Raw genomic sequence first — 27,295 nt, 5'->3', positions numbered from 1 at the left:
TTTTATTGTCCAAAGTTTTACTACAATAAATAAATTGTCACAATCAAATTCTCTGCGGTCACATGATTGTCCAACTTTTCATAAATTTGATTGCCGCATATTGTCTCAAAACCATCAAGTGACAATTATTGTCCAACTTCAGTCACACGATTGTTCTACTACACGGCAAATATCAGAAGCAGCTGCTATGTGTCAAAGTTTGTTTATTAAAAATGTTAAAGCATTTAAAAATTTGTTTTATTAAGATGTGTTCTTTAAAAAAAAAGAAAATTGCAGCAGCTATAATTATGGTGTGTGCATTTGACGATGAGAAAAATGAAAGGAAAGAAAAGAAAAAAAAAGTAAATAGAAGTACGTGGGTCAGAGAGTGGCTCACAAAAAGAAGCACTGATGGTGCATATGACAAAACATTAATGGAATTCCGGGAAATCGAAAACCAAAAGTTTTTGTTTAAAAATTTTATCCGGATGGATGTTGCAACTAGTGTCACCATATATTAAAAAACAAGACACAAACATGCGAAAGGCTATTCCCGAACAAATACGCTTAGCTGTGACACTTCGATTTCTTGCATCTGGTGACAGTTATAAAAGTCTTTCGGTCTTCTTCCGTGTTGCCCCAAATACCATATCACTTTTCGTACCAATTGTTTGTGATGCTATTTATAAAGCGTTAAAAGGTGCATACATAAAGGTATGAAAAATCTAAATACACACATATTTATGCTTTTTAATTGACTTATTATTTCTTTTGATATGTATGTAGATACCATCCACGCAGGAAGAATGGAATGTCGTTGCTTTCAAATTTAACAAACTATGGAACTTCCCGAACTGCATAGGGGCGGTTGACGGCAAACATGTGCAAATTATAGCACCACCTAATTCAGGAAGCACCTTCTATAACTATAAAGGTACACATAGTATAGTGCTAATGGCAGTTGTTGATGCCGAATACAACTTTTTATACGTTGATGTTGGCTGTAATGGTCGTGTGTCGGATGGTGGAGTCTTTGGAGACTGTACTTTTCAACGTGCTTTAAACAATAATGAGCTAAATTTGCCACTTCCAAAACCATTGCCAGGTCGTCAAGCAAATGTTCCATTTGTTTTGGTTGCGGATGATGCTTTCCGCATGCAGAAACATTTGCTGAAGCCATATCCTGGTAAAAGTTTATCTGCAGGGCAGAGAATATTTAACTACAGGCTATCGAGAGCACGACGTGTTGTAGAAAATGCATTTGGCATAATGGTCAAGCGATTTCAAATTTTTTCACGCCCTTCCAAGCTTAATGCAGAGAAAACAACCTCTACAACTCTAGCTTGCTGTGCATTACACAATTTTTTGTTAAAAAAAAATTTAAATTATACAACGTCGTTGCTTGTTGATCGCTACGATGAGGACGGTGCTTTAATTCCTGGTACATGGCGAAATGACTTCCCACTAGATGCTGTGAGTGGAACAGAAAATGTTCCAAGTTCTTATATAACAAGTGAAGCAAAGGCTGTTCGGGATGAAATGGAAAAGTATTTCATGTCTCCTATTGGAGAATTGAGCTGGCAATATAAAAATATATAAATAATTTTATATATCAAATAAAATTTAAACTTTAATTTAAAATCAGAAAATTTACTAGTTTTATTTAATTCATTTTTAGTATCTAAAAAAATACGGACTAGGAAGGTACTTCAATATTGCAAACAAAATAACAAAACAAAAACTTACATATACATACTATAAAAATTCAATTTAAAAAATGAAATATAACGCAAAAAATTTATCAAGGCTTAATCATCTTCTTCAGCTTCCAAAGCTGCATCCATTACGACTTTGACAAGCTGGAAATGCAGTTTGTTCGCAGCCTTCTTGTTTTTCTTGGCAATTTCTCGCATTTGTGATGCCAAATACATCCCAATCGCGTGCCAATTATCTTCCTCCGCATCTAAACACTTAACTGCACGCTGCAAAATGTCACTTTTGTCTACCTTTACAATCTCAGCAGCGGCATGTTGTGAAGTACTTCCAGAGTCATCCAAATCTAATGTTGACACTGTACTTGACATTTTTGACACAGAGTGGTCGTTGTAAAATTGCATTGCAGACCAATGCGGCCAATGTGGTATGGTATTTTCGGCTCCCTGACCAGATTTTGATTTTAGTTTTTTTTTTACATTTTGAAAGGCCGTTTTAATGTTGCACCATTTGGCCTTGCAGTCTTCCACCGTGTGCCCTGTACACATTTTTTCAATTTCCCGCCATGCCTGCTCCCGTTTATTCCTATCTTTGTACTCGGTGGATGAATACTGCCAAACACATGGATGCTGTTCCACAGCTTGTATCAGCTCCTGTATTGCAGTGTAGGTCCAGGAACAAATTACACTTGGTTTTTTTTCTTTTTTTCGGCACAGGTGTTTCTGGTTGCTGATCGGGGGAAAAGAACTCAAGCTCAGCTGAATTTTCGTATACAATGCAATCACCGAATTCCATATTAAAGCTGCAAATACATAATATGAACATAATTATAGCAAATACAACAATTTAAATTAACTTTACTTTACTTACGACAAAGAAATGTTGACGGTACAAACACAAGAAAAAATATTATTTAAAAAAAATCAGGTTATTGACGCGTATTGTCTTCTTTGATTGACGCACTAGAAAACAATAAATATTGACGCATTTTTCAACTTTAAATTTGCGCAAGGTTGTCTATTAACAGTTCACACGATTGTCGTACCAGAGTTGTATTTGATTGCCGCAAATCAGCACAATTTATTTTTGATTGTCGCATTGGACAATAAATTGTGCAATCACACGATTGGCATATAAAATGCACCAATAATTGGCGCATTGCGGCAATCATGTGATCCCGCCTTAACACAAACGCTCGAAGTTGATGTGCGCTGCGCTTCGGAGTTAAATATATTTTAACTTTTTGCGTGCGTTAACGCGATAACAAAAAACGCTCAACGCGAACATTCTGTTTAGCCCTTTAGAGTTGGGCAATCTAGTTCACTTAGCGCATCGATCTTTCTCGTTCCTTTGTTTTTAAAGGAACTAGTTCCTTAATGTAGTTTCTTTGCTCCATATAGTTCCTTTACTCCATACAATTCCTTTGCTCCATATAGTTCCTTTGATCCATATAGTACCTTTGATCCATATAGTACCTTTGCCTCATATAATTCCTTTACTCCATACAGTTCCTTTGCTCCATATAGTTCCGACTCCTACATAGTTCTTTTGAACCTCTCTTTTATCATTATTTTTTTCGTTTTGCCATATATAGTTCTTTTGCTCCATATAGTTCCTTTACTCCATACAATTCCTTTGCTCCATATAGTTCCTTTGTTCCATATAGTACCTTTGGTCCATATAATTCCTTTACTCCTTTGCTCCATATAGTTCCGATTCCTACATAGTTCTTTTGAATCTCTCTCTTTCATCATTCTTTTTTTCGTTTTTCCATATATAGTTCCTTTACTCCATACAATTCCTTTGCTCCATATAGTTCCTTTACTCCCTACAGTTCCTTTGCTCCATATAGTTCCTTTACTCCCTACAGTTCCTTTGCTCCAAATAGTTCCTTTGATCCAAATAGTTCCTTTGCTCCATATAGTTCCTTTGGTCTTTATAGTTCCTTTGCTCCATATAGTTCCGACTCGTACATAGTTCTTTTGAATCTCTCTCTTTCATCATTCTTTTTTTTCGTTTTTCCATATATAGTTCCTTTACTCCATATAGTTCCTTTACTCCATACAATTCCTTTGCTCCATATAGTCCTTTGCTCCATACAGTTGCTTGGATCTTTATAGTTCCTTTGCTCCAAATAGTTCCTTTGCTCCATATAGTTCCTTTGCTCCATATAGTTCCTTTGCTCCATATAGTTCTTTTGCTCCATATAGTTCCTTTGCTCCATATAGTTCCTTTACTCCATACAATTCCTTTGCTCCACATAGTTCCTTTGATCCAGATAGTTCCTTTGATCCAAATAGTTCCTTTGCTCCAAATAGTTCAAAAAAGGAACTGGATCAGAAAAAGGAACTATATTAATTAAAGAGCTGGAACTAGTTCCGATCGTTCCTTTCTCGGAATAGTTCCAATGAACTAGTTCGTTCCGGAACTACCCAACTTTAGCAACATTAAACGTGTGTCGCTGTTTTAGCTCTAGGATTTTTGTAATTTTTTATTTAAAGCTAATCTCTTCTAGTTTTTATAGAGTATTTAAAATTAACGGTTAGGGGTTTCTCTAAAGTGAAACAACAACCAAATTTGCTTGCTGGAAAAGCAAAATTCTCAAGAGGAAAACAATCTATTTGGTAACACACGATTGAACGAGCGATTGTGTGTTAATTAAAATTAAAGCACAGTTGAAACGCAAGTGTATCGCGGCAGCAGCGACAACGGACTCATCCAAAACATTCCAAACTAAAGAAAATCCTGTTCCACGTTGTCTTCCCAGTTATCCAAGCATGAAAGCAGTTGACACTCTTTGTTGTATTTGTCGAAGTGTCATAAAATAATTTCGAAATTTCATTGGTAAACAAAATCATTGGTGAATAATAAAATTCTGAATTCTGGCGATATTATCTATCATTCATTATTTCTTATCAAAGGAAGAACAATGAAAGAAAATCAAGAATAATTACAAAAAAAAAAAAAATACAATAAAAAATCTCAGAGAATCGTATAAAAAACATTGTCAACAGAGAAAGAGAGCAAGAGCAGAGAACCGAATTGGCTAGCGTGTGGGGGAAAAGCCAAAAACGCAACAAAACACTGGCATTTGCAATCTCGTTCAGTCAGTCAAGAAACAGTAGAGCATACGGCGGCAGGCAGCCAACTAATAACACCATCTCTCAAAATAAAGCTTGAGCTGCCTCCACTCCAGCTAAACGCAGGGAAAATAACGCTCGGAAGGCTTCTTCAACAAGAGAGGAGTGCTTGCAAGAAAAAACAAACGCCAACAATTTGTCGAAAGCACGGAAATCAAGGAATAACAAAAATACCACAAAAGAAAGTTGCTTTGATACGTTTATGGAATAATAAAATTTAAAAGAGAAGCAAAAAAGGAAAAAAGATAGAATTGAGTGCTGTGAAAATAAGTGAAATATCGCATCAGCTGTTAATAGAAATTACACACAACTTCAAGTGCATAGCCGATTTATTCTCCAACCGTCATGAATCCCGATGATTATGAGTCTTTGCCCACGACAAGTGTGGCCATTAATATGACAGCTGGAGCCATAGCCGGTGTTTTGGAGCATATTGTCATGTATCCCATGGACTCAGTAAAGGTAAGATTCAGTCGTAGCAAATGTTCGGCAACAACTACAACAGCAGTGCTGATAACTGACACAATTATTTTCGTTTGATTGGAACCACAAAAAAATGGCAATTACCTAACCTAACATTTGGGCAGCTTTTTTATAGTGCGTTTAGTGATGTAATTCACCTTTTTTTCGTTTTCTACTAAGTGCGGTGGTGCTACAAATACGGATAAATGTACGCTCACTAATTACTCTCCCTATTTGGGTTTTGTACTCAATCTTTCAATCTCTCTCTCGCACTCGGGTCCCCTCTACGTTGGTCTGGCTGGAATGGTGGAGACGAGGCGAGAGTTTTGCGAATGGTGAATGTGTTATTCTTGATTTTTGTTTTTATACCCGCGTTTTAATGCTCCCCGCTCCCTTGCACAATGTTATGAACACACAATGGTACCTTCATCACCTACAACCACTGCGCGCATTCAACGAAAATTCCTAGAGATATTGAAAGCGAGCGAGCGAAGTGGTTTGTGTGTTCATGAGCGTTTGTTATTTTTTTTAGATATTCTTTTGGTGGTTTATTGTTGTTGTTTTGGACTCAAAAATAACTTGTGCATGCTGCAACAACACCGTCTAAAATCAGCTGATTTCTTTTTTTGGTTTATTTATTGGATGTAATATTTGTAATAGAATGCTGGCTACCAAGAGTGTCAAAGTGTGAAATGTTGTTATGTGTTTCAGTTCAGCAAAAATTGAAAAAAATGCGTTAAAAGTGTACAATTTATTGTTGTTCGTTGAATATTTTAAGTACATAATTCAGAAAGTGGATCTGATTTGAGTTTCTGACAATTTTATTCCCATGATTTTTATTCTGCCCTGTCTGAGATTAGTCCAACATTTCGGTAAATTCCCTATCTGGGATGAGTCCAACATTTCGGTAAATTCCCTATCAGATCTGTCGAATATTTCGCCAAATTCCTTTATCGCTGTTCTTTATTTCGCTAATGTAATTCAAATTTTATTTACAACACTCCATCTTCTGCATTGGATATTAATTTTAGACGTGCCCTTCTGTGAGCGAGAATCCACGTTTTTATATCGAAAATTTGCCTTTTCTTATGTAATTTCACAAAACAAGAAATGTTTTTGTGAACGCCCAGAAAGGCAATATGCTTTAGTTTGGTTCCTACTAATCGAATAATTCTGCTAACACTCGGTCTAAATAAAATAAATACGTGTGGATACATTCCATTGCCAACATAATTGAATGTGAAATAAATCGTGGAATTGGGTTGTTCAGTCGAACGTTAATTCATTCTCTTTGGAAACCTAAGCCTTCGAAATTATACTCAATTTAATTTATTTTCATATTAAAGAGAATCTAGCCCAAAGGACAATAGCGATTCCGGAAACAACAATATATGAACTACTCCAAGGCATCAAACATGGAACATGAATGTTTTTATTCATTACAGATCTGCTAAATGAAAACAAAAAACTTTAACGGGCTTTACCAAAGTGGTTTCTTTATCAAAACAAAATGTTAGCGTATGTTTACCTAGGTTTCATATTCATTGTCAATTCTATTTACGTTAGTAGTTACGTTTTCGATAATTTTACAATTTTATGGGTTTTAATTTCAAGTAATTTTTGTTTCCATCTGGGTTCCACTTGTCTTCTTGCCGAATATATTCCGATTTTGTATACAGTCGAGAAGTATACAAGTAGTGCCGTTCAATAACTGTTTAACAACAGAATTAGCTACAATTGTCGATAACTGCAAATTTCCATATGCTTTTAATTTCGTTTATTAACAAAAATGATGGGTAAAAAAAGAAAGCAATCGTTAAGTCCTATGGATAGAAGAGATATCATTATATAGATATGAATACGTTGACATACATTTTATTTTTTTCATGAACAATATGAGTTTTAGTTTTGCGAATATTTGTCGGTAATAAAAAAAATATTTACAGAATTACACTACAGAATTTTATACCCAGAATTATAATTTCACATCTGTTTTTTTTCAAGCCAATTCGTTTGAATTGCATGTTTTTAGAATTCCATTGTAACATAAATTACGAAGACATAGAAACCGTAAAGGCGCGACAAAATGCATTTTGAGAAATAGTTTATGAAAAAATATGTATTATCAGACACAACAGAGGCGTGTTAAGAATAAAAACGCCAATATTCGAGTATTGGCCTTTTTATTCTTAAAATGTAAATAAAATCATCAGAGGTCTGCACTCAAAATATATATTTTCATTTTATAAGCTTACGATATAGCACTAAATGTATACTTTTATGTCTTTGTAATTTACTGACCATATTGGCTTTTTATATTACACTGAATTGAATTAATTAATGAAAGGAAGCTCGTGTAGAATATTAGCTAAAGCAATATTTTAATAAACTAACAAATTATACAAATCTAGTAAACAAATATTAAAAAAAAAATATTGCATCTAAAAATTAATTGGCTTTTATACAATATATTGAACAAAATGTTCTCATAATGGCGAATAGTGTATTTGAAATCCTTCATGTGTCGACTACTGTACGCTTACCATATTCCAAACATAGAAAGCCGTTAACTTCAACTTATATAGAATATATGTACATATAATAAATCAAAATGATTAAGGCGATTGCATGTTTCAAAAGAATATACATTCACTTCTTACTGTGAGTCACTACACCATTAGATATTTATTGAAATTGTGATTGTCGAATTTTCCTCAGCAAACGAAATAAACGATTCTTTTTATCCTTTCAATGTGTGTTGAAAAATGCCATAATTTTTTCACATACAATTATGTCAATATCTATAGATTGTTAAAACACCAGAATACTACGAGCGCATATCAAAATACGTCAAGTTGAATAAGCTATTCGTATTTCCAAAAATTAAATTTTAATGCAACCATTCAACTTTTTTTCTCTTAAATAGTTAACATTTGTCAACTTCTATTGAATAGGTAATGCTCGCTGAAATCTTATCAAATATCGCGTGCCAGTCATTCATTCAGTCATATATATACGATGTATTCTTAACTAAATATTTCTTGCGATATTTACAAATCATTGCGTTTTAAAACATGTTCATATATTTCCGTGGAATACACAGAAGCACATGAAATAAATTTGAAAATATGTTGCCCCCCTTATCTATTGTGGTATTATTGTGTGTATATTGTTGGTTATCTGAGGGGCATTTTTTACTTTGTATCACCATTCCTAATAAGCTCCCTACCTAGAACCTAGCAATTTTTTGTTTGTTTTGTTGTTAAATGTTAATGACATTATCAATTTTATGTACTTTGACTGCTAACATTGAGAAAATGCGAATTTTAAATTAAAATTATAATTTTCGTCGAATTAAAAAAAACAGTTCGTTATTTTTGCTTTAAGCAATTTTGTGAAAGGAAATCACCCCTATTCTGTATGTCGTCGTCGACACGAAACGACGTCGAAGAGAGTCGTCTTTTGCAAATTGGTATTCACTATGTCGTTGTCGACATTTATCGATAACTATTGAAACATTTTTGGTATTCCGTAACAATGTGTGACGACGACGATGTCGAAGATTTCTTCGTCATAGTTTTTGTTGACGACTAAAGCGTTTGATTTTTTTTTTTTTTTTTTTTTGATATTAAAAAAAAATACGACCGGACAAGAACAGGATACATCATTCTAGAATCTATTCAATACTTAATGCAAAATAAAGTGTAAATAAAGAAAAATATATGGGATCTATATATAAATCAAAACCGATTTTGACCAATGTCAATGGGACTCGTCTATGTGGAAATAAAATTTCATCCCAATTGGATGGATTTTTTCCAAATTTCACCCCGTTCGGATCATAATGGTGACATGTAACTTGTTTAAAATAATACATGAATGGAGGGACATGCATAAATCGACTGAAAAATAATTCTATGTACATACTATATACTAAAAAGTAACTATGGGTCTATCTCGTTTCTTTTTGGTCGTTGCAAACACATTTACCAAGACATAATGCCCTGTGCCACAGTGCGGTGAAGGATACAAACACATTTTTGCCCAAAAATATTTGTTGCATATTTTTGGGCAAAATTTTTGTTTTTATTATTTTTGTTTTTATATATATCGATAAATAGTCGACATCGTCGCATGAGTGTTACAGAATACCAAATCAGTGTCGAAGTGATGTCGATGTCGATGCGAAGTGATGTCGAAAGAGAAACGTCGTCGACAACGACGACGACATACGGAATAGGGGTGAATATGTTTTTACAAAAAAAAAAAAAAAATATCTAGTGACTTTGTGTTTTCCCATTAACTCTATCATTTAGCAAAATAGCATCGAAAAGCACGTTGGCACAACGTCACAACTTTATCTAGACCATATATACATTTTTATCGTGAATTGCAAATATTATAACCACTATACAAATAGGCACATGATTCAAAAAGTTTAAAATACTTTGAAAGAATGATAAACAAATTGATAAATACTAACGACATGACTTTACTATTGGAGTAAATATCAATTATATTATGTACAAATGATAAAAAAATCTTAAAAAAATGTCAATCAATCATCTGTATTTCCAATATCCAATGTATTTTTAGTAGTCCAATATCCCTCCCTTTTACATTTAACCCGCTTAATATGATAAAATTTATATTTAATTGTGAAATGTAGCTTACAGCCTTAAGGTCGAAAGACTGGGCAATATGAAACATAAAATAAAGACTGGAGACCATTCGGCATGTTTTTTTTTCCTCAAAGTTCTTTATCTCAGTACTGATTCAACAGATACAAAAACTTTATTATTGTTCTCTGGTACTTAATTATAAAAACTAGTACCAAAAATATAGTACAGTAAATTAGTATTAGTTAAAAATTTGTACAGTTTTGTAAAAAAAAGTCAAATTCGCCGATTGTGTCCCTACCCGGAATAGCTTCGGCATTTGATGGGGCACATTCAGCACCACAGCCATAGTCTGGTAATTATCACAGCTATCAGTCTGGTTGACGTTTTAATAATACTGCCTCAAAATATGAAAAATTTTATACACGAAATACAAAATGGAATGGAAATATTACAAAAACATCTGTAAAAAATATAAAGAACCGTGCATTTAAATAAGCTTATTAGCCAGAGATTTCAAACTTTGAGAAGACTATTTTAATATTTGATACCTATGAATCATATTTCCTTCATCAAAAAACTATATCAGTTACTGTTCTTGTAACAGCCGTGCTGAAATATTGCCTTAATGTTTGATTAACAGTGTGTTGATTCATTGGCCGACAATCTTATCTCAATTTTCATCTCCAATTAGTTTCCAAGTGCCATATAGTCGAGAAACATCTTTTCAATCTTATCGAATCACGTTTTGCGTATCTTTATGTGATCGCTAACATGTACGAAACTACTTATTGCTGGGTGACGTATGGATTTCTAAGAATGAACAGTCGAACACGCTTACAACGAAACCATTCGGATGTATATATTTTGACTATAGACATAGGAGGTGATGCAAATGTGGTATACCCATTTGTTTTTAGATTGCCAAAATTTTTTTTAATCCGATTAAATTGAAATTTTACACTTAACATGCTACATGTGTTGTCTTTCCATGTATCAATTTGAAAATAATATTATTCGAACAATTTAAGAGATATTTGAGAAAATATTTGAAATTCCATTAAAATTGATTTAAAAAAAGTGCAGGTAACCACATTACCTGCACATTATGTTAATGTAGTATAGTATAATTTTCACTTCTAATTGATATCTTATATAATTTATGGTTTTTAATGAATGCGAATTAGCTCGAGATTTATGTCTGTTAAGATTTTTACCGGATACGTTGAGTGGAATTTTTAATTTTTGTTATATAATAATTTCTACGCATGGCAATATTTAATTTTTGTATGGAGAAGGTGTTAAAAAGTCATAGCCTTTGTTTTTCATCCTTGGGATTCATGGTAGACTCTCGTAGAGTACAAATGTTTCAAATAGTAATGAGATTTTGTCTAGTGCTGGCCTTTTTTCATGCAGACTCAAGGTATTCCACATTACCTGCACTTGTGTTTACTGAATAAACGTATAGTTTTTTCTTAAATTGGTAAATATGTGGCCAATCGCGCATACTATTTGATTTTTAGTACTTACTAATTATTTTAATGCTTTAATAATAAAGATTAAAATACATCTGTAAAACTAAAAATATTTTTAAACTTCAACCGAAAAAATCAATTTCATAAAAATTTAATTTTTGCTACTGATTCTCAACCTGAGTTAAATTAATTAAACAGATCATTGCTATCATATTTTTTTTGAGAACAACAAACTATAGAACATGTTTCAGTTATTCTAAAATTTTAAGTTTACAAAAAAGTGACTATACCACATTACCAATCTATACCACATTTGCATCACCTCCTCTATTTATTGATATTTCTTATAAATATACCCAATGTTAATTCTCTTGGATGTTATGTCTGTTATAAATATTTCGGTATAGGCCTGTTTGACTGTACCTTACGAGAATTATTGCTGCTGACTAACAATAACGTCACACCGATGAGCGAAGTGAACGTATTGTAATTTCCTTTACATTAATTTAAATTCTCTCAATGTCCCATATTAAAAAAAATCTTCTCAACCTTTTTTTCTGAATGAAGTGTTGCGATCCACACTAATACCTTAAGTAATTGGTGGGAGTTAAAATACAACTAAATTAAATAATGTGCTTTGTAATCGTGACTTTTTATAAAAATTCGTTGTTGTTTAAACGGTATTTTTAGAACTCAAATATGATGTTATTATCATTTTGATTATAATTGTATTAGTATTTCACAATCACAATGTAATATATGGATGGGGTAGTACTAGCAGTAGATGATATGCGAATATTAATTTATTTTCGGAAATTAGATAACGTAAATTTACATCAAACTGATCTGCTGTACCCCAGTTCTGTTATATTTAATAACTATCGATATTATTATTTTTGACAACAAATGAATTTATTCACCCCTATTCCGTATGTCGTCCTCGTTGTCGACGACGTTTCTCTTTCGACATCACTTCGCATCGACATCGACATCACTTCGACACTGATTTGGTATTCTGTAACACTCATGCGACGATGTCGACTATTTATCGATAATCAGCCTTATTCTGGATCTCAATTCCACGTGAATTTACTCGCTCTTCCCCTTCGTCTAATTCTGAACAACATTTTTGTGTGAATATTTTCGCATTCTCGCTTTCGCCTTATTCTGAATGAAGTTCGAAAGCGAAAAAATCCGCTTTGGTGAAAAATTAGGTATTCTGGACTACAGGGAGTAAGAGAATGAGATGAAATTTTGTGCGAAATTTTTCGCTAATAAATTCAAAGTGAGTTGACTACAAAAACATAAGTTATAAATATTTTTATGAAAAATATTAACACAATACATATTCTATGACGATTTAGAATATTATAAATGATAATAAGCAAATATTTATCTGGAAAAGAGCAAATAAAATGCCTTTGGAAATCCTATTGATAATGATGCCTGCTGAACCAAATATTGCCAAGGAATGTATAAAGGTAATAATGAATATTTAAGTCGAGTTTGATGCATTTGGGAGGCGAAAAACAGACATTTTGGGTGAGGATCTGTCTCTCAAGAAAATAAATTATAGAAAAACCAAATTTGCCTAATGAGCCGCTTAACAGTGAAAACTTAAATACAAATTATGAAACAATATTTTTATGAAAAATACTACAAAAAAATATATTTTTTTAAAATTATCGTTTGCATTATTTGAAGGAAGAAATAAAGGAGTAGGTCACTTTAAGAATTTGGAGAGATAAAATATCGAGTTAAATTAAAAGGCACACAATTATGTACCTGTGTTTTTGCCATCATAAAAAAGGTTCTTTTATTTGTAATCTATTGTAGTTGTTGTACCAAATTGCATCAAAACAATGAACAGCTGTTTCACATGTCATATTGTAGGTTGCCATATTTTCAAACTTTAATTAATTTTCTTTTAATTATAAAGCATTTATAAAGCGTATTCTTGATATTTCACATTTGTATTGTTATAAAGTTTAAACAACAATAACAAGTAACAATTTTTAATAAAATAATCAATAAATAAAATATTGAAAAATATTACACAATTAAAATACAATGGGGCAACATACATTACAACTTAAATTACAATGTGGCAACACACATTACAACTTAAATTATAATATGGCAACACGAATATTTTTTTCAACCACCATTTTCGAAAACTCGAATCCGCATCTCGCATTTTTTGCGTCTCCCTATTCATTCAGAATAAGGCGAGAATGTGAAAGCGAAAATTTTTGTGCATGCGAGATATCTCCCAGCGAATATCCAGAATACGGCTGAATATCAATAAAAACAAAAATTTTGTTGCATATTTTTGGGCAAAAATGTGTTTGTATCCTTCACCGCACTGTGGCACAGGGCATTATGTCTTGGTAAATGTGTTTGCAACGACCAAAAAGAAACGAGATAGACCCATAGTTACTTTTTAGTATATAGTATGTACATAGAATTATTTTTCAGTCGATTTATGCATGTCCCTCCATTCATGTATTATTTTAAACATGTTACATGCCACCATTATGATCCGAACGGGATGAAATTTGGAAAAAATCCATCCAATTGGGATGAAATTTTATTTCCACATAGACGAGTCCTATTGACATTGGTCAAAATCAAAATTTATTTAAGTATTGAATAGATTCTAGAATGATGTATCCTGTTCTTGTCCGGTCGTTTTTTTTTTTAATTTAAAAAAAAAAAAAAATTTCAAACGCTTTAGTCGTCGACAAAAACTATGACGAAGAAATCTTCGACATCGTCGTCGTCACACATTGTTACGGAATACCAAAAATGTTTTAATATGTATCGATAAATGTCGACAACGACATAGGGAATACCAATTTGCAAAAGGCGACTCTCTTCGACGTCGTTTCGTGTCGACGACGACATACAGAATAGGGGTGATTTTCTTGCTAGAAGTACTAAAGGTCCCAATAAAAATGTTTTCTCACAATATATTAAAATTTCAATAGCTTTATATATATATATATATATATACATTTCATTTCATTTATTTATTTTATTCATACAAAAGCCCTCTGGGTCTTTTACTGTATTAGAAAGCGTTATTAAAAAATTTAAAATACATTTATTTTTTACATATATTCAAATATATTGCAATATGTTCCAGAACCTGCCAGAATATAAAATAAAATACTACGATAACAATTTGTTGGTCTCCCGATATATTTGACGTTTGGTATTATACTTTAAAAATAAGTAAAATCAGCTCTGTAAAGTGGACATACAACTATCATATAAAAATTATATTTTGAACCTGAATTACTATGTACACATTTTCTATGTATATATATATATTCATAATTGGTTTTCTATGATTCATAAATGCTACCAGAAAAAAACGCATTTTCATGAAAAATTGGTAACGTTTTCGAATTAATCGAAATTAATAAAAAAAAATGAGAAGGTCCAAAATACGTATTCTACGTAATAAATTTAAATCCATATATGTAGATACAACAAAAAGCTATTTAAATTCCGCACTTTAATAGACATTTGGGAAGCAATACGTTTATCGTTGTCTGTGGTTTAATTGTGTTGAGTTTGCACTTTTATTTTAAATTATTGGCGAAGTAGGAATAATAAACAATCTATCTATACTAATAAAAGAGTAAAGTGATTGACTGACTGACTGATTTAACGATTCATCAACGCCCAGACGAAACGGCTGAAGCTAGAATCTTGAAATTTTGGGTGAGGGTCACTCTTGGCCCAAATGTGACAGATAAGGCTGGGTTTTTGGAAATTCGTATTAGAAGGGTACGAAAAGTACTAAAAAGTACTAAATATGATATCATTTGTATTTGGCGAACCAGTAGAGCTAGAACTCTGAAATTTGGATTGAGGGTCACTGATGGAGTGTAGGATAGATGTACCAAAGGGTTTTTGGAAATTCGAACTACAACTATCCGAAATGTACGAAAATGTACTAAATTTGGTACAATTCTGTAGCATGAGAACGGATAGAGCTAAAAACTTGAAATTTGGAATGCGAATTAGGGTTGGGAAGTAGGGTCGATATAAGGAGATGGTTTTGAAACCGTGTACTCATGTGTACGAAAAGTACTATATGGTACTATATTTGGTACAAATTTGATTTGGAGGTACAAATGGAGCTAGAATCCTGAAAATTTAAAGTAACATTACCGTCGGAGTATAGGATTGTGATATGTACGTAGTTTTGGAAATTTGTTACTTATGTGTACGAAAAGTACTAAATCGTACTATAATTGGTACAATTTGGATTTGGGTGAACCGATAGAGCTGAAACAATGAAATTTGGATCATTGTAGGAGTGTAGGATTGGGGTCAGGACTCAATTTAAGACAATATTACTTATGGGTACTAAATGGTACTAAATTTGGTACAATTTGAATTTTAGGTGAACCAATTGAGCTAGAAGCATAAAACTTGGAGTCAGGATCACTGTCGAGGTGTAAGATTGAGATATGTGAGAAGTTTTAAAATTTTGTACTAATGTGTACTAAATTTGGTACAATTTAAATTGTGGGTGAACCGATGGAACTGGAATCCTCAAACTTGGATTTAGGATCACTGTGGGGGTGTTGGTTTGAGTTAAGTAGGAAGTTTTGGAAATTCGTACAACTGTGTACTAAATTTGGTACAATTTGAATTGTGGGTGAACCGATAGAGTTGGAATCCTGAAATTTAGATTTTGGAGCACTGTGGGGGTGTTGGTTTGGGTTAAGTTGGAAGTTTTTGAAATTCGTAGTAAATGGTACTAAATTTGGTACAATTTGAATTTTAGGAGAACCAATAGAGCTAGAATCATGAAATATGGAGTCAGGATCATTGTTGAGGTGTAAGATTGAGATATGTAGGAAGTTTTAAAAATTTGTACTAATGTGTACTAAATATGGTACAATTTAAATTATGGGTGAACCGATGGAATTGGAATCCTCAAACTTGGATTTAGGATCACTGTGGGGGTATTGGTTTGAGTTAAGTAGGAAGTTTTGGAAATTCGTACAACTGTGTACTAAATTTGGTACAATTTGAATTGTGTGTGAATCGATAGAGTTGGAATCCTGAAAATTAGATTTTGGAGCACTGTGGAGGTGTTGGTTTGGGTTAAGTTTGAAGTTTTTGAAATTCGTAGTAAATGGTACTAAATTTGGTACAATTTGAATTTTAGAGCTAGAATCATGAAATTTGAAGTCAGGATCACTGTTGAGGTGTAAGATTGAAATATGTAGGAAGTTTTCGAAATTTGTACTAATGTTTACTAAATTTGGAACAACTAAATTGTTGGTAAACCGATAAAGTTGAAATCATGAAATTTTGATTTAGGATCACTGTGGGGGTATAGGGTTTGGGTATATTGGAAGTTTTAAAAATTTGTTCTAAGTGTACCAAATTCGGTACAATTTAAATTGTGGGTGAAGCGATAAAGTTTGAATCCTGAAATTTTGATTCAGGATCACTGGGGAGGTGTAGGATTGGAGTATGTAGGAAAATATGGAAATTGGTACTAATGTGTACTAAATTTGGTACAATTTGAATTGTGGGTGCAATCCTGAAATTTTGATTTAGGAACAATGTGGAGGTGTAGGATTGGGGTATGCAGGATGTTTTGGAAATTGGTACTACTGTGTACTAAATTTGGTACAATTTTAATTGTTGGTGAACCGATGGAGTTGGAGTCCTGAAATTTTGATTTAGGATCACCGTAGGATTGATTTAGGGTATGTAGGAAGCTTTGGAAATTGGTACTATTATGTACTAAATTTAGTACAATTTGATTATTATGATTTTATCTAATTCATGATTTTAATTGGATTGCATGATGTAGGTAGTAATGGAAATTTTTACTTATGTGTTCGATAGAATCCTGAAATTTGGAATTAAGATTGGGGTATGTGGGAAGTGTTTGAAACTCGTACTTATGATTTTTAAAGTACTTATGGTTGTTGATGTGCACTAAATGATACTCAATTTGGATTTGGGTGAATCCATATTTGTTTTGAAAACATACTATGGCAGAAAATACGTACAAAATGGTTCTAAAATAGGGTTTTAAATACATCCCACATTCGCTAACGAAGTAGCGGGTATATGCTAGTATTACATTCAGATGTATTGAGTTTTGGGAAAAAGAATCTCGACATTTGTTATTGTCATTATGTGCGACAATAACAAATGTCGAAACTCTTTGGATATTAATCACACATCATCATCATGGTTTAAGTGCAACTTTAAGCTATATTTTTAGCCTTCTTTATTTGCTATTATCTTTGGTTTGTGAATAATTATAAATTTTACTGATATCAGCATCCCTATCTCTGGTTGCATACCATAATAATTGTATTGTACACCAGCGCACTACTTCTGACAACAATTATCTCATTAACGTCTAAATAATTTTTTTACTAATTACTTTCTTCTCGTATGTATGTACGTAGGTTCCAGCCCCCTCCAATATTATTTATTTGCAGTAATTATGATTTTGACTAATTTACCAAATTATCCATTATTAGCAATTATTACTCGTTTTTTATTGATATAGGGAAATGATCTGTTTTATTTAAGTAGTATATAGAATATATTTCAAGTAGCATTTCGAACGAGCGTGTTATTTCACACAATTATCTATTCGAATTGTTTGTGGCATGGTTTTGTAGATACATACGCTCACATGCACGAGTAGATTTACTACACTCTTACATATACTACGTATATACGAAACACGTATGATGCACTTAAACCACCGCAATCGATATATAATACAGACAAAAGTTCTGCTAATATTTTCCATATAGAAAGATTTCTGAGAAATAGCTCGAATGCATTTCTGTGGTTTAGGTTTTTTATTCAGTTTTATGTATTGTATATATAGAGAAATATATAATTTCATTATTATTATTATTTTTTTTTTTTGTCATAACTGAAATTTCCAAATATAATATCGATCCGAACAAAACGAAAAAAACGACTGTACGGACAATATAAATATGTATACATATAATGTATGTCGACTTGTTTTGCCTTTACAAAGAGTACTACATATACGATGGAATACACAGACTGCCTGTGTAATGAAACATTATTGATTTTTCAGAAAACTACGTATGTTTTAAATTGAGCATTTCAGGACCTCCACAAAAGGACAAGAATAAATTGTATATTTGGTACATTAAATCAATCTACATCTCTGTACGAACTCTCTTGGAGCCTTTATAATTTAAGAAAGGCAATAAATCTATATTTCTTCTTTCTCGTTCTGCCACAAAGAATTTTTAAAGAATCAGTTCTTCACAAAAAGAAGATTCTAGCAAAAAGTAGATTCTAGCATTACGGCAACAGACCATATGTTATTAATTTTACCTAGTCAAGCTATTTAGACGAATTCGATACATGTCTTTAGAGTATTTTTTTTAGAATCAATATTTCAACATATCTGATCGATTTTCATATTTTCCTATTTTATAGACACGCATGCAGAGCTTATCCCCAGCCACATCAAAATTAAACATCACAGCAACTTTCCAGAATATGATTAGAAAAGAGGGTATATTCCGGTAAGTATTTCTAAATTTAAAAAAAAAAAAAAATCGAAATCATTTTCATAACTGATTTTATTTGAACAGACCCATAAGAGGCGTTACAGCTGTTGTGGCCGGAGCCGGACCAGCTCATGCTTTATATTTTGGTTCCTATGAAATGTCCAAAGAGCTTATGACCAAAATAACCAAACATAATCACATAAATTATAGTAAGTGTCTCTCCTCCATCCTTAACAATCTCGACAACAGATGACTAATAATTTATGACTTGTGTGTCTTTGGTTATTTTAGTGGCTAGTGGTGTTATTGCCACCCTTATTCATGATGCCGTCTCCAATCCAGCTGAGGTCATAAAACAACGTATGCAGATGTACAATTCACCCTATAAATCAGTTGTGGCCTGTTTGCGTGGTGTCTACCAGAATGAAGGCCTGAAAGCTTTCTACCGATCCTATTCAACTCAATTGGTAATGAATATACCAAATCAGACAATACACTTCACCACATATGAGTTTTTCCAAAATAGGGTGTGTATTATTATAGTCATTTTTCTACCGTTTTAAGTGTTATAATGACAAAATTGTGCGCCTTTGTTTTGCATAGCTAAATCATGAACGGAAATACAATCCACCGGTGCATGTTGTGGCAGGTGGTGCGGCTGGAGCATGTGCGGCGGCAGTTACCACACCATTGGATGTTGTCAAAACGTTGTTGAATACTCAGGAAACGGGCCTAGTGCGGGGAATGATGGAAGCTATTAAACAGGTAAGCTATGGTTGTTTATTCCTGAACACCTGAACTGAAATTTGTTCTGCACGCATACGATAATTGTCTTTATTTCCCTGCTTTTCCAGATCTATACTATGGCTGGTCCACTTGGTTTCTTCAAAGGTTTGACTGCCCGTGTTCTTTATTCAATGCCAGCTACCGCTATCTGTTGGTCCACCTATGAATTTTTCAAATTCTATTTGTGTGGTCTGGATCGCGACCAATATAAATCAACAATAACTGGCAAAAATGCATTGCAACCGCGTAAAATTTCCAACACAGACGAAGCACAACTTCTGCACAATGCCTATGTTTTACCAGTATCTGAGACGACAGAAGAAACGAAATCTCCCAAAGAAACAGCCCCTCAAACCACACCACCTTCACTACCAGCTGGTCCCATTAAAACGGTGTGCGAATTGTCGACGGCTGTGGCAGCACCGACCCTCAATTTGACCACCAGACACACCGATGTGAAAAGTCCCTTCGACAGAGGATTCTCGAGTACATAAAGATCACACTGAAATGGTACATAAAAAACTACACAAAAAATATCCCTACAACGTACTATCGAGCGCCACTTGTTAAATCACGCCAACGACAACACCATACACACACCCACACATACAGTAGTCCCACAGAACGTGTCGCTCAGCGTTGAATGGTGTCTCGCCTGTGAGTTCCGGCAGCACCTAGAAACGCTTTTACAAAAAATGTTGCCGGTGCGCGCTCATCCCCCCTTATGAAAGAGACGATATAATTGTACGCCGTGCTAATACAATAATTGCTCGTGAGACGACGAATGCTGAGAAATCGGAGCAAACAATATGTTTCTAAAATTGGTTATTATACATACGTTACACAAAAAGTTACGTCAACCCCAAAACCAAAGTACAAAACCTAGTTTTGTCCTTCGCAAATTATTTGTTTGCCATTACCCTCTCAACTCCTGCGTAACAGTCAAGTCATAACAAAAGAACTGAAGATGGTTTTCTTTTTTTCAAAATGTATGCTCGAGCCATGGTTGAAAACTACTTTCATGTAAAATATATATATTATATAAATTGAAACAACAATGCCCTGTAATCGTTATTATTATTATTACAATTACTATTATTATTTTTAAAACTCAACTATATATATGTATGTTATATATTAAAAGAAAACAAAAAACTAGAAATAAACAAGAAAACAAACAATAATTAAAAAGAGAGAGAAAAACTCAATTTGTAATAAAATTACAGAAAGAAAATGAAAAGAAATAAGCAAATGTAGCAATCCAGTATATATATATTTGTTCTGAACAATGTTAAAAATTATATGAAAATTTGTTTAATTTCCTTCCCTTCATTAATGTAAATAACAACATTAAAGTACTTTCGAGGTTATGTTTCAAGTTCAAATATGGATTTGGTGTGCTGAAACTCCTCCGAAGCTCAACCGGTACTATTAAACATAGCCATGGAATTCAAGATGACCTTATACACATATTGTTTACACCCTAAAGGAATTGTTTACGTTCTCCTTTTTTATATTACATAAGTATTGTTTATATATAACTTTTTTTGTTTCTTTATTGAAAATGAATGAATCATCAACGGCGCTATAGTTACGAAAATATAAAGCTGTTTGAATAAATCCGTATATTTAAGTTTAATTTACCTTTTATCCCTAAAGACATATGTAATATATGTGTTTTAAATATAAGCTCAGAATAGTTTTTTTTTGAGAACTTTGCGGTTATTTATTAATTGAAGTAATGTTTTAGTTTTTTATTTTTAATTTTGTTATTTTTTCATTTATTATTATACGATTTCATTTTGTGAAATTTAACATACTCTTAAAATTTGCTAAATAAAAAATTATCAGTAGTGCTATTAATACAAAAAAAAAATATAGCATAAAAAAGTTTAAATAATTAAGAAAAAATTTGAAATTTGGAAATTCAAAAAATTGTTATCATGATACACGACACAGACACTCATACCACTATGAAGAAATAGAACAAAACAAGAAAAACAATCTGATACTTGTAAAATAAACACACTTATTAAAAACAAAAAAACGAAAACAAAACAAAAATAAAATTGTTTTTATGTCAATTACTAATAAAGAAAGCTATCCCAGTTGTTTTCATTATATATTCTCTACATGCGTACATTTCGAATGTCAATTAAATCAATATGACCCAATAGAAAAACTGTTGGTCAGGGTATTACCCAAGTTTTACATATTAGATGTAACAACGCGTATCCGAGATGTTTCTACATAAAAAGTTAGTTTTAATTGTATAGTTCAGCCAAAGCGATGTAAATTTTTATTGCTTTGTTGATAATTTTTGTTTTATTTTCACAAAAGAGAATCAATACATATTTAATTTTTTATTTCAAATTGCGATATCTATCGTAGATATATACCCACCTTTGAAAACCTCGAATTTATTGTTAAAAATCACGAACGACAAGCTTCCGACACAAATGCTGGTGTATCCATGCCAATGCTACGATCTATGAATAGATAATTATGTAGTTTCAAATTGTAGTATACAATTATTCACCCCTATTATAAAAATTTTGCAAATTATTGTAAATGTGAATTCCCGTAACATTATTTTTGGAAAAGAGAATTAACACATTCCAATTCCACAAAATTTTTATAATATGGGTGATTATTTCAAAACCCCACTGTTGGGATGTTTTCAAATGCGCAAAATAAAAATTAAACAAACAAAAAAACGTTCAGGTGTTTATTAAAAATATAAAATAATTGTAGAAAAAAAAAAACATTTTAATTGAAAAAAAAATATTTGAATACTAAAATATAAATTAAAGGCAAAAACTAAACAAACAAAAAGATAATTACATAACAGAATCCATCCCTCTACGTCTAGACCGCTGACCCAATATTGGACGTGGCTTATATAAATCATCGCTAGTGTAACGTTGCTGCTGCGACAGTTTTTCCACCGCCGCCTTGTGGCGATCCAGTTTCTTAGAAAGAGCTGAGGGGGACAAAACAGATTATTTCCATTTAATTAGTTGTTCGCAGTATAAATGCATGGAAGTGGATATGATGTGATGATACCACTAATATTTGTTTGTATGTCTGGTACGTAAGAAACTATTCGTTAATAATTCAATAATTCTAAATATGTATGGACGAACTGTGGAATGTGAGAATAATTATTTAAACGAAATGGGCCATTTTCCACGTTAAGAATAGCAAAAGAAAAAATATTTAATACATAGCCTAAAGGGCCCCATACACTATACATCATGCCGTACAGCATTTATCATAGTATGTGTTATTTTTTGAAAGTTTATTTATGTATGTGTGACACACACAACGCATGAAGAAAATCAAACAAGTTTTGATTTTGAAAATGAACCCCTATCAATCTGGTAAATAATATTCATTTTGAAAGTTGTCAGTAAATAATTTTGTGTACAAAAATAATAAATTTGTGACGGAATAAAAAACAACTGAATTTACGACTCAAAATGCAATTTTTGGGACAAAAATCGATTATTTGGAATAGTGATTGAAGAGTTTGCCAAACACTAGTCAGTCTCACATATACCAAAAAGGGGTTCATCGGCATGACGGCATGATTTAAGAACCCCATACACTATAAATCATGCCGTCATGCCGATGAACCCCTTTTTGTATATGTGAGATTGACTAGTGTATGGCAAACTTTTCAATCACTATTCCAAAAAATCGATTTTTGTCCCAAAAATTGCATTTTAAGGGCCCCATACACTATAAATCATGCCGTCATGCCGATGAACCCCTTTTTGTATATGTGAGATTGACTAGTGTATGGCCAACTCTTCAATCACTATTCCAAAAAACCGATTTTTGTCCCAAAAATTGCATTTTGAGCCGTAAATTCAGTTGTTTTTTTATTCCGTCACAATTCTATTATTTTTGTACAAAAAAAATAATTTACTGACAACTTTGAAAATGAATATTATTCACCAGATTGATAGGGGTTCATTTTCAAAATCAAAACTATTTTGATTTTCTTCATGCATTGTGTGTATCACACATACATGAATAAACTTTCAAAAAATAACACATACTATGATAAATGTTGTACGGCATGATGTATAACCTATATTTTCAAGAGTGCACGACATTGGATTTGTAATCTATGTTCATCATGTTGTTCAAAGCAAAGATAACTGTTTGCCACTTAGTTTGAATGCATTCAGCGGCTCCATAAAGTTTGCAAAAATGTTATAGAAGATATTGACGATCGGCGTGGTTTCTGTTCTTTAATTGTCAATCCGTGTGAATATAGCAACATTTTATGAGTAAAATTTGTAGTAATATTTATCTATCAATTTGAATTTAGTTTGTCTTAAGGATTTTGAATCGTTGAAAAAATTAAAAATTTGAAAATGAATGATGGTGCCTGCACCACAAATTATTCGTTTCTATAATCTACAAATTATAAATTAACCATGTCAAAATAATGGGTGCGAATTAAAATTAAAAAAAAAACATAAAAAAACTTTGCACTACACAAAACAATTTGGTAATGGTGTGCGTGTGTATGTTTTTACATACCAGAATTTTTGTCTATTTCTTCATTCTCTTTGGAGCTAACACTGAGATCGGATGGCGTTGGCGATGTTTTCAAGGAATTTTCTTCGTTCTTTTCTGTTGGGCAACGCTTTTGCGGAGTTCGCTCATAATCTTCATAATTGATAGTGGATTTACGTTTCAGGGAAGATCTTATTGAGCTAATCGATGATCTGGCTCGGTTGTGATTGTAATCATCTTCACTGGACAACTCAATTCCTTCGTCAACGGGAGAGTCGAAACGCAAATAATTAACGGCTTTACGGCACAAATCCATGGTATCGTTAAGCGTATTTATTCGCTGTCTTAAGGATTCCTGCAAGTCCACATCAAAATATAAAAGATCCGCGCTTTTATTTTCTTCGCTTTCGGCTACTGGTAATTTTTTGTCCGTGGGATTTGTCGGGACTTCTATTAAGTGACCTCGAGTGTCCAGGTGAATGCATTGGGTCTCTGGATTTTGCAACAAATCATTAAGTATTACCACATTATTATTTGGTTTTGGATGTTCGGTGACATCTGTTTGTTGGGTGTCTGCAATGACAGAAGTAACAAATTAACATTACGTAACTAATTATGATTTATTGCTTACCATGTTCTTTGGATGGTGTTGAATTGCTTGTATCGTTGGAATATTTGGATTTTGACTTGGAACTACTTGCACTCGAAGGTTTTTGATGGTGAGTTGATTTTCCTCCACCACCGGTGCTATTGCCCCCTTTATCACCATCCTCATCATTCGAATCGGTAGATTTCCTTCTTTGTGACTTATGTTTAGCCTCATAGTGATCATCGTCGTTGCGACGACTAGTTTTTGCCATTGTCGACGATGTGTTAGAGGACGATGATGAATGATCCTTATGCGAAGACGGCAAAGAATGTCGCTTGTCCGAGGAAGATGAATATTTACCATGCCTGGACGACAAATGTGATCTTTCCACATCCTTTTCGGACGTCGATTTATTATGGGACGATGAAGAATAATGCCTGTTTGAAGACGAGGACGATGAATGTTTACTACTACTACCCCTGTGGCTGCTGCTATTGCTACTATGGTGTCGATCTTTTCCTTCCTTACTAGAACGATACCGATCTTTATCCTTCTCTCTGTCGTGGGACCGACGACGTTCTTTTGAATGTTTTTTATGTTTAGATGAAGATGAAGAGTGTCGAGATGAGTGCTCTCTGTCTGTTCTGTGGGTTGATATAGGTGATGGCGTTGCCGCTGACAGTTGTGATGTGGGAGGAGTAGGAGTAGGCGTAGCATTTGGGGTGGCTGTTGGGGTAGCAGTGGGCGTTGGTGTTGATGGTATTTTGGGAGTTGCGATTTTAGGTGACTTATCTTCAATACTAACTTCCTTATATTTCTCCTCCACTTGCGTTGCTTGCGTCGTGTTGTTTGTTGGAATAGATGCCGAGTCATCAATACTTGATCCAAAGCTTGATTCCTGGCCATTGGGTGTTCGTTCCATGTCATCTTCCCTCTGTTCTGCTATCGAACTAGAATTTACCGAGAACTTAAACATATCATTCTTGTTATCTGGCAATGGGGTGACCGGTGGCAAGTCGCATTTTATGTCATCATTCAACGGCGATACCTGAGAATCATCCATTTTCTTTCGTTCAGTGCCTTCGAATTTTATTTCATCTTTTTTTATATCGAAATGTAGTTCGGAATCCAATTCTTTGCGACCATTTGTAAAGCTGGGTTCACTAGAGTTCTCATTGAATTTTGGCATTTGTGCCTCTTCGGATATGTTTGCTGTTACAGCTTCCTCTTGTGACGTTCGCGGTGGCCCAGAATCATCCTTAATTTCTGGAGTCAAACGAGTGTCACTGGAAACACTAGACAATTGCGAGTCTTGTGAATTTCTACAATCCATAGATTGACTGTTGTTATCCTTGTCCAAGTTAGTTGGATTAAAATTGTTCGAACTCTGACTTTCGCCCGATTCTTTGGCCTCAGTTTTAATGTTCACACTACTTGCGTCTTCATACTTCTTTATATTGGTTTCAGACTCTTCTGCCGCTGTCTTTAACGTATTCGGTTCTTGTTTTACCTCTGTAGTTTCGTTTTTCACCAACGGCTCAAAGGGAGGTGACTCATCATCATCTATGATTTTATCTTCAGTGTCCATATCAACTTCGGTCTTATCGTCGCCTTCAATCTCAGATTTGACCGTTGCCTTATCTGAATCAGGGCTTACCTGTTCCAAATCATTCGGCAGCAAACTACAAGTTTCGACTTTCAATGGTGGCGGTGGGGCAGTTAAAGGTAATGGTGGTAGAGGATGCATTAACGGGGGAGGAGGAGGTTCAAAAACTTTTGGTGGTGGTGGCAAGCCCAAATATTTATAGGCTATCTCTTCAATTCGGGGTTGAAAAACACTTCCAATCTTCGGATTTACAACCTGGTCAACAATTCTCTCTACACCCACATCTAGAAATCCGGATCTGAAATCACAATTTCAATTAATACAGTAAGCATAGTTATTTTGTAAATTTGACTTACTCGGCAATGTGACGTCGTAGCTTCTCCCTTAACTGATTCTTGTTCGTTTCTGGAGTCCATGTTTGTTCGGATAGAAACTTTTTTACGGATTTTTCAACTCGTTGCCTTAGATTTTGGTATGCTGGTTTTGTGTCAACATCGGCCATAGAATCCTTGCGAAACTCGTCAAATACTCCCTGGGATTTCACCTCGTGCACAATTTTTTCCACGAGAGAAACGTCCATTTCGATCATCCAATTTATTCCTGTATGGATACAGTGGACACAATGGTTATAGCTTGGCTTGTGCACTGTCAAAACAATTGCGACATGCTTTGAAACATGCCGTACCACAGTGAAATAGCTTAAATCACAAAATGACAAAATACGCTATCGTATAACGTTTCAAACTCGTTGGTGCATAAGACTCGAAATTTTGTTTATAATATAAAATACAAATTGTTAATTTTGAAGTAACCAATATTGTATTTCAATGC

The 27,295-nt window shown here is 33.4% G+C and overlaps 3 protein-coding genes across 3 annotated transcripts; 2 read left to right on the top strand and 1 right to left on the bottom strand.

The window, feature by feature from the left end:
* The first annotated feature begins 478 nt into the window (after window positions 1-478).
* Window positions 479-1,578, top strand: LOC133333388 (uncharacterized). Its single transcript, XM_061541708.1, has 2 exons — window positions 479-693; window positions 766-1,578. The coding sequence occupies exons 1-2, from the start codon at window positions 517-519 to the stop codon at window positions 1,576-1,578; spliced, it is 990 nt and encodes a 329-aa protein (XP_061397692.1). The 5' UTR covers window positions 479-516.
* A 3,537-nt stretch (window positions 1,579-5,115) lies between these two features.
* LOC133333383 (mitoferrin) lies at window positions 5,116-20,319 on the top strand. Its single transcript, XM_061541699.1, has 6 exons — window positions 5,116-5,294; window positions 18,877-18,965; window positions 19,035-19,159; window positions 19,242-19,477; window positions 19,554-19,715; window positions 19,805-20,319. Exons 1-6 carry the CDS (start codon window positions 5,178-5,180, stop codon window positions 20,228-20,230), a joined length of 1,155 nt encoding a protein of 384 aa, XP_061397683.1. The 5' UTR covers window positions 5,116-5,177; the 3' UTR covers window positions 20,231-20,319.
* Window positions 20,320-22,560: 2,241 nt separating this feature from the next.
* LOC133333360 (biorientation of chromosomes in cell division protein 1-like 1) lies at window positions 22,561-27,048 on the bottom strand. The gene is made up of 4 exons (XM_061541670.1): window positions 26,821-27,048; window positions 24,901-26,762; window positions 24,294-24,842; window positions 22,561-22,719 (listed from the first exon to the last, which is right to left on the bottom strand). Exons 1-4 carry the CDS (start codon window positions 27,042-27,044, stop codon window positions 22,577-22,579), a joined length of 2,778 nt encoding a protein of 925 aa, XP_061397654.1. The 5' UTR covers window positions 27,045-27,048; the 3' UTR covers window positions 22,561-22,576.
* Window positions 27,049-27,295: the final 247 nt, after the last annotated feature.

This window comes from Musca vetustissima, unplaced genomic scaffold (assembly GCF_032173495.1).
Source record: "Musca vetustissima isolate MV318-11 ecotype Yass unplaced genomic scaffold, APGP_CSIRO_Mvet_v1 utg6724, whole genome shotgun sequence".
In the NCBI taxonomy this organism is placed as follows: Eukaryota; Metazoa; Arthropoda; class Insecta; order Diptera; family Muscidae; genus Musca; species Musca vetustissima.
The sequence above is the reverse complement of the archived record's forward strand: the minus strand, read 5'-3'. Positions and strand labels throughout refer to the sequence as shown.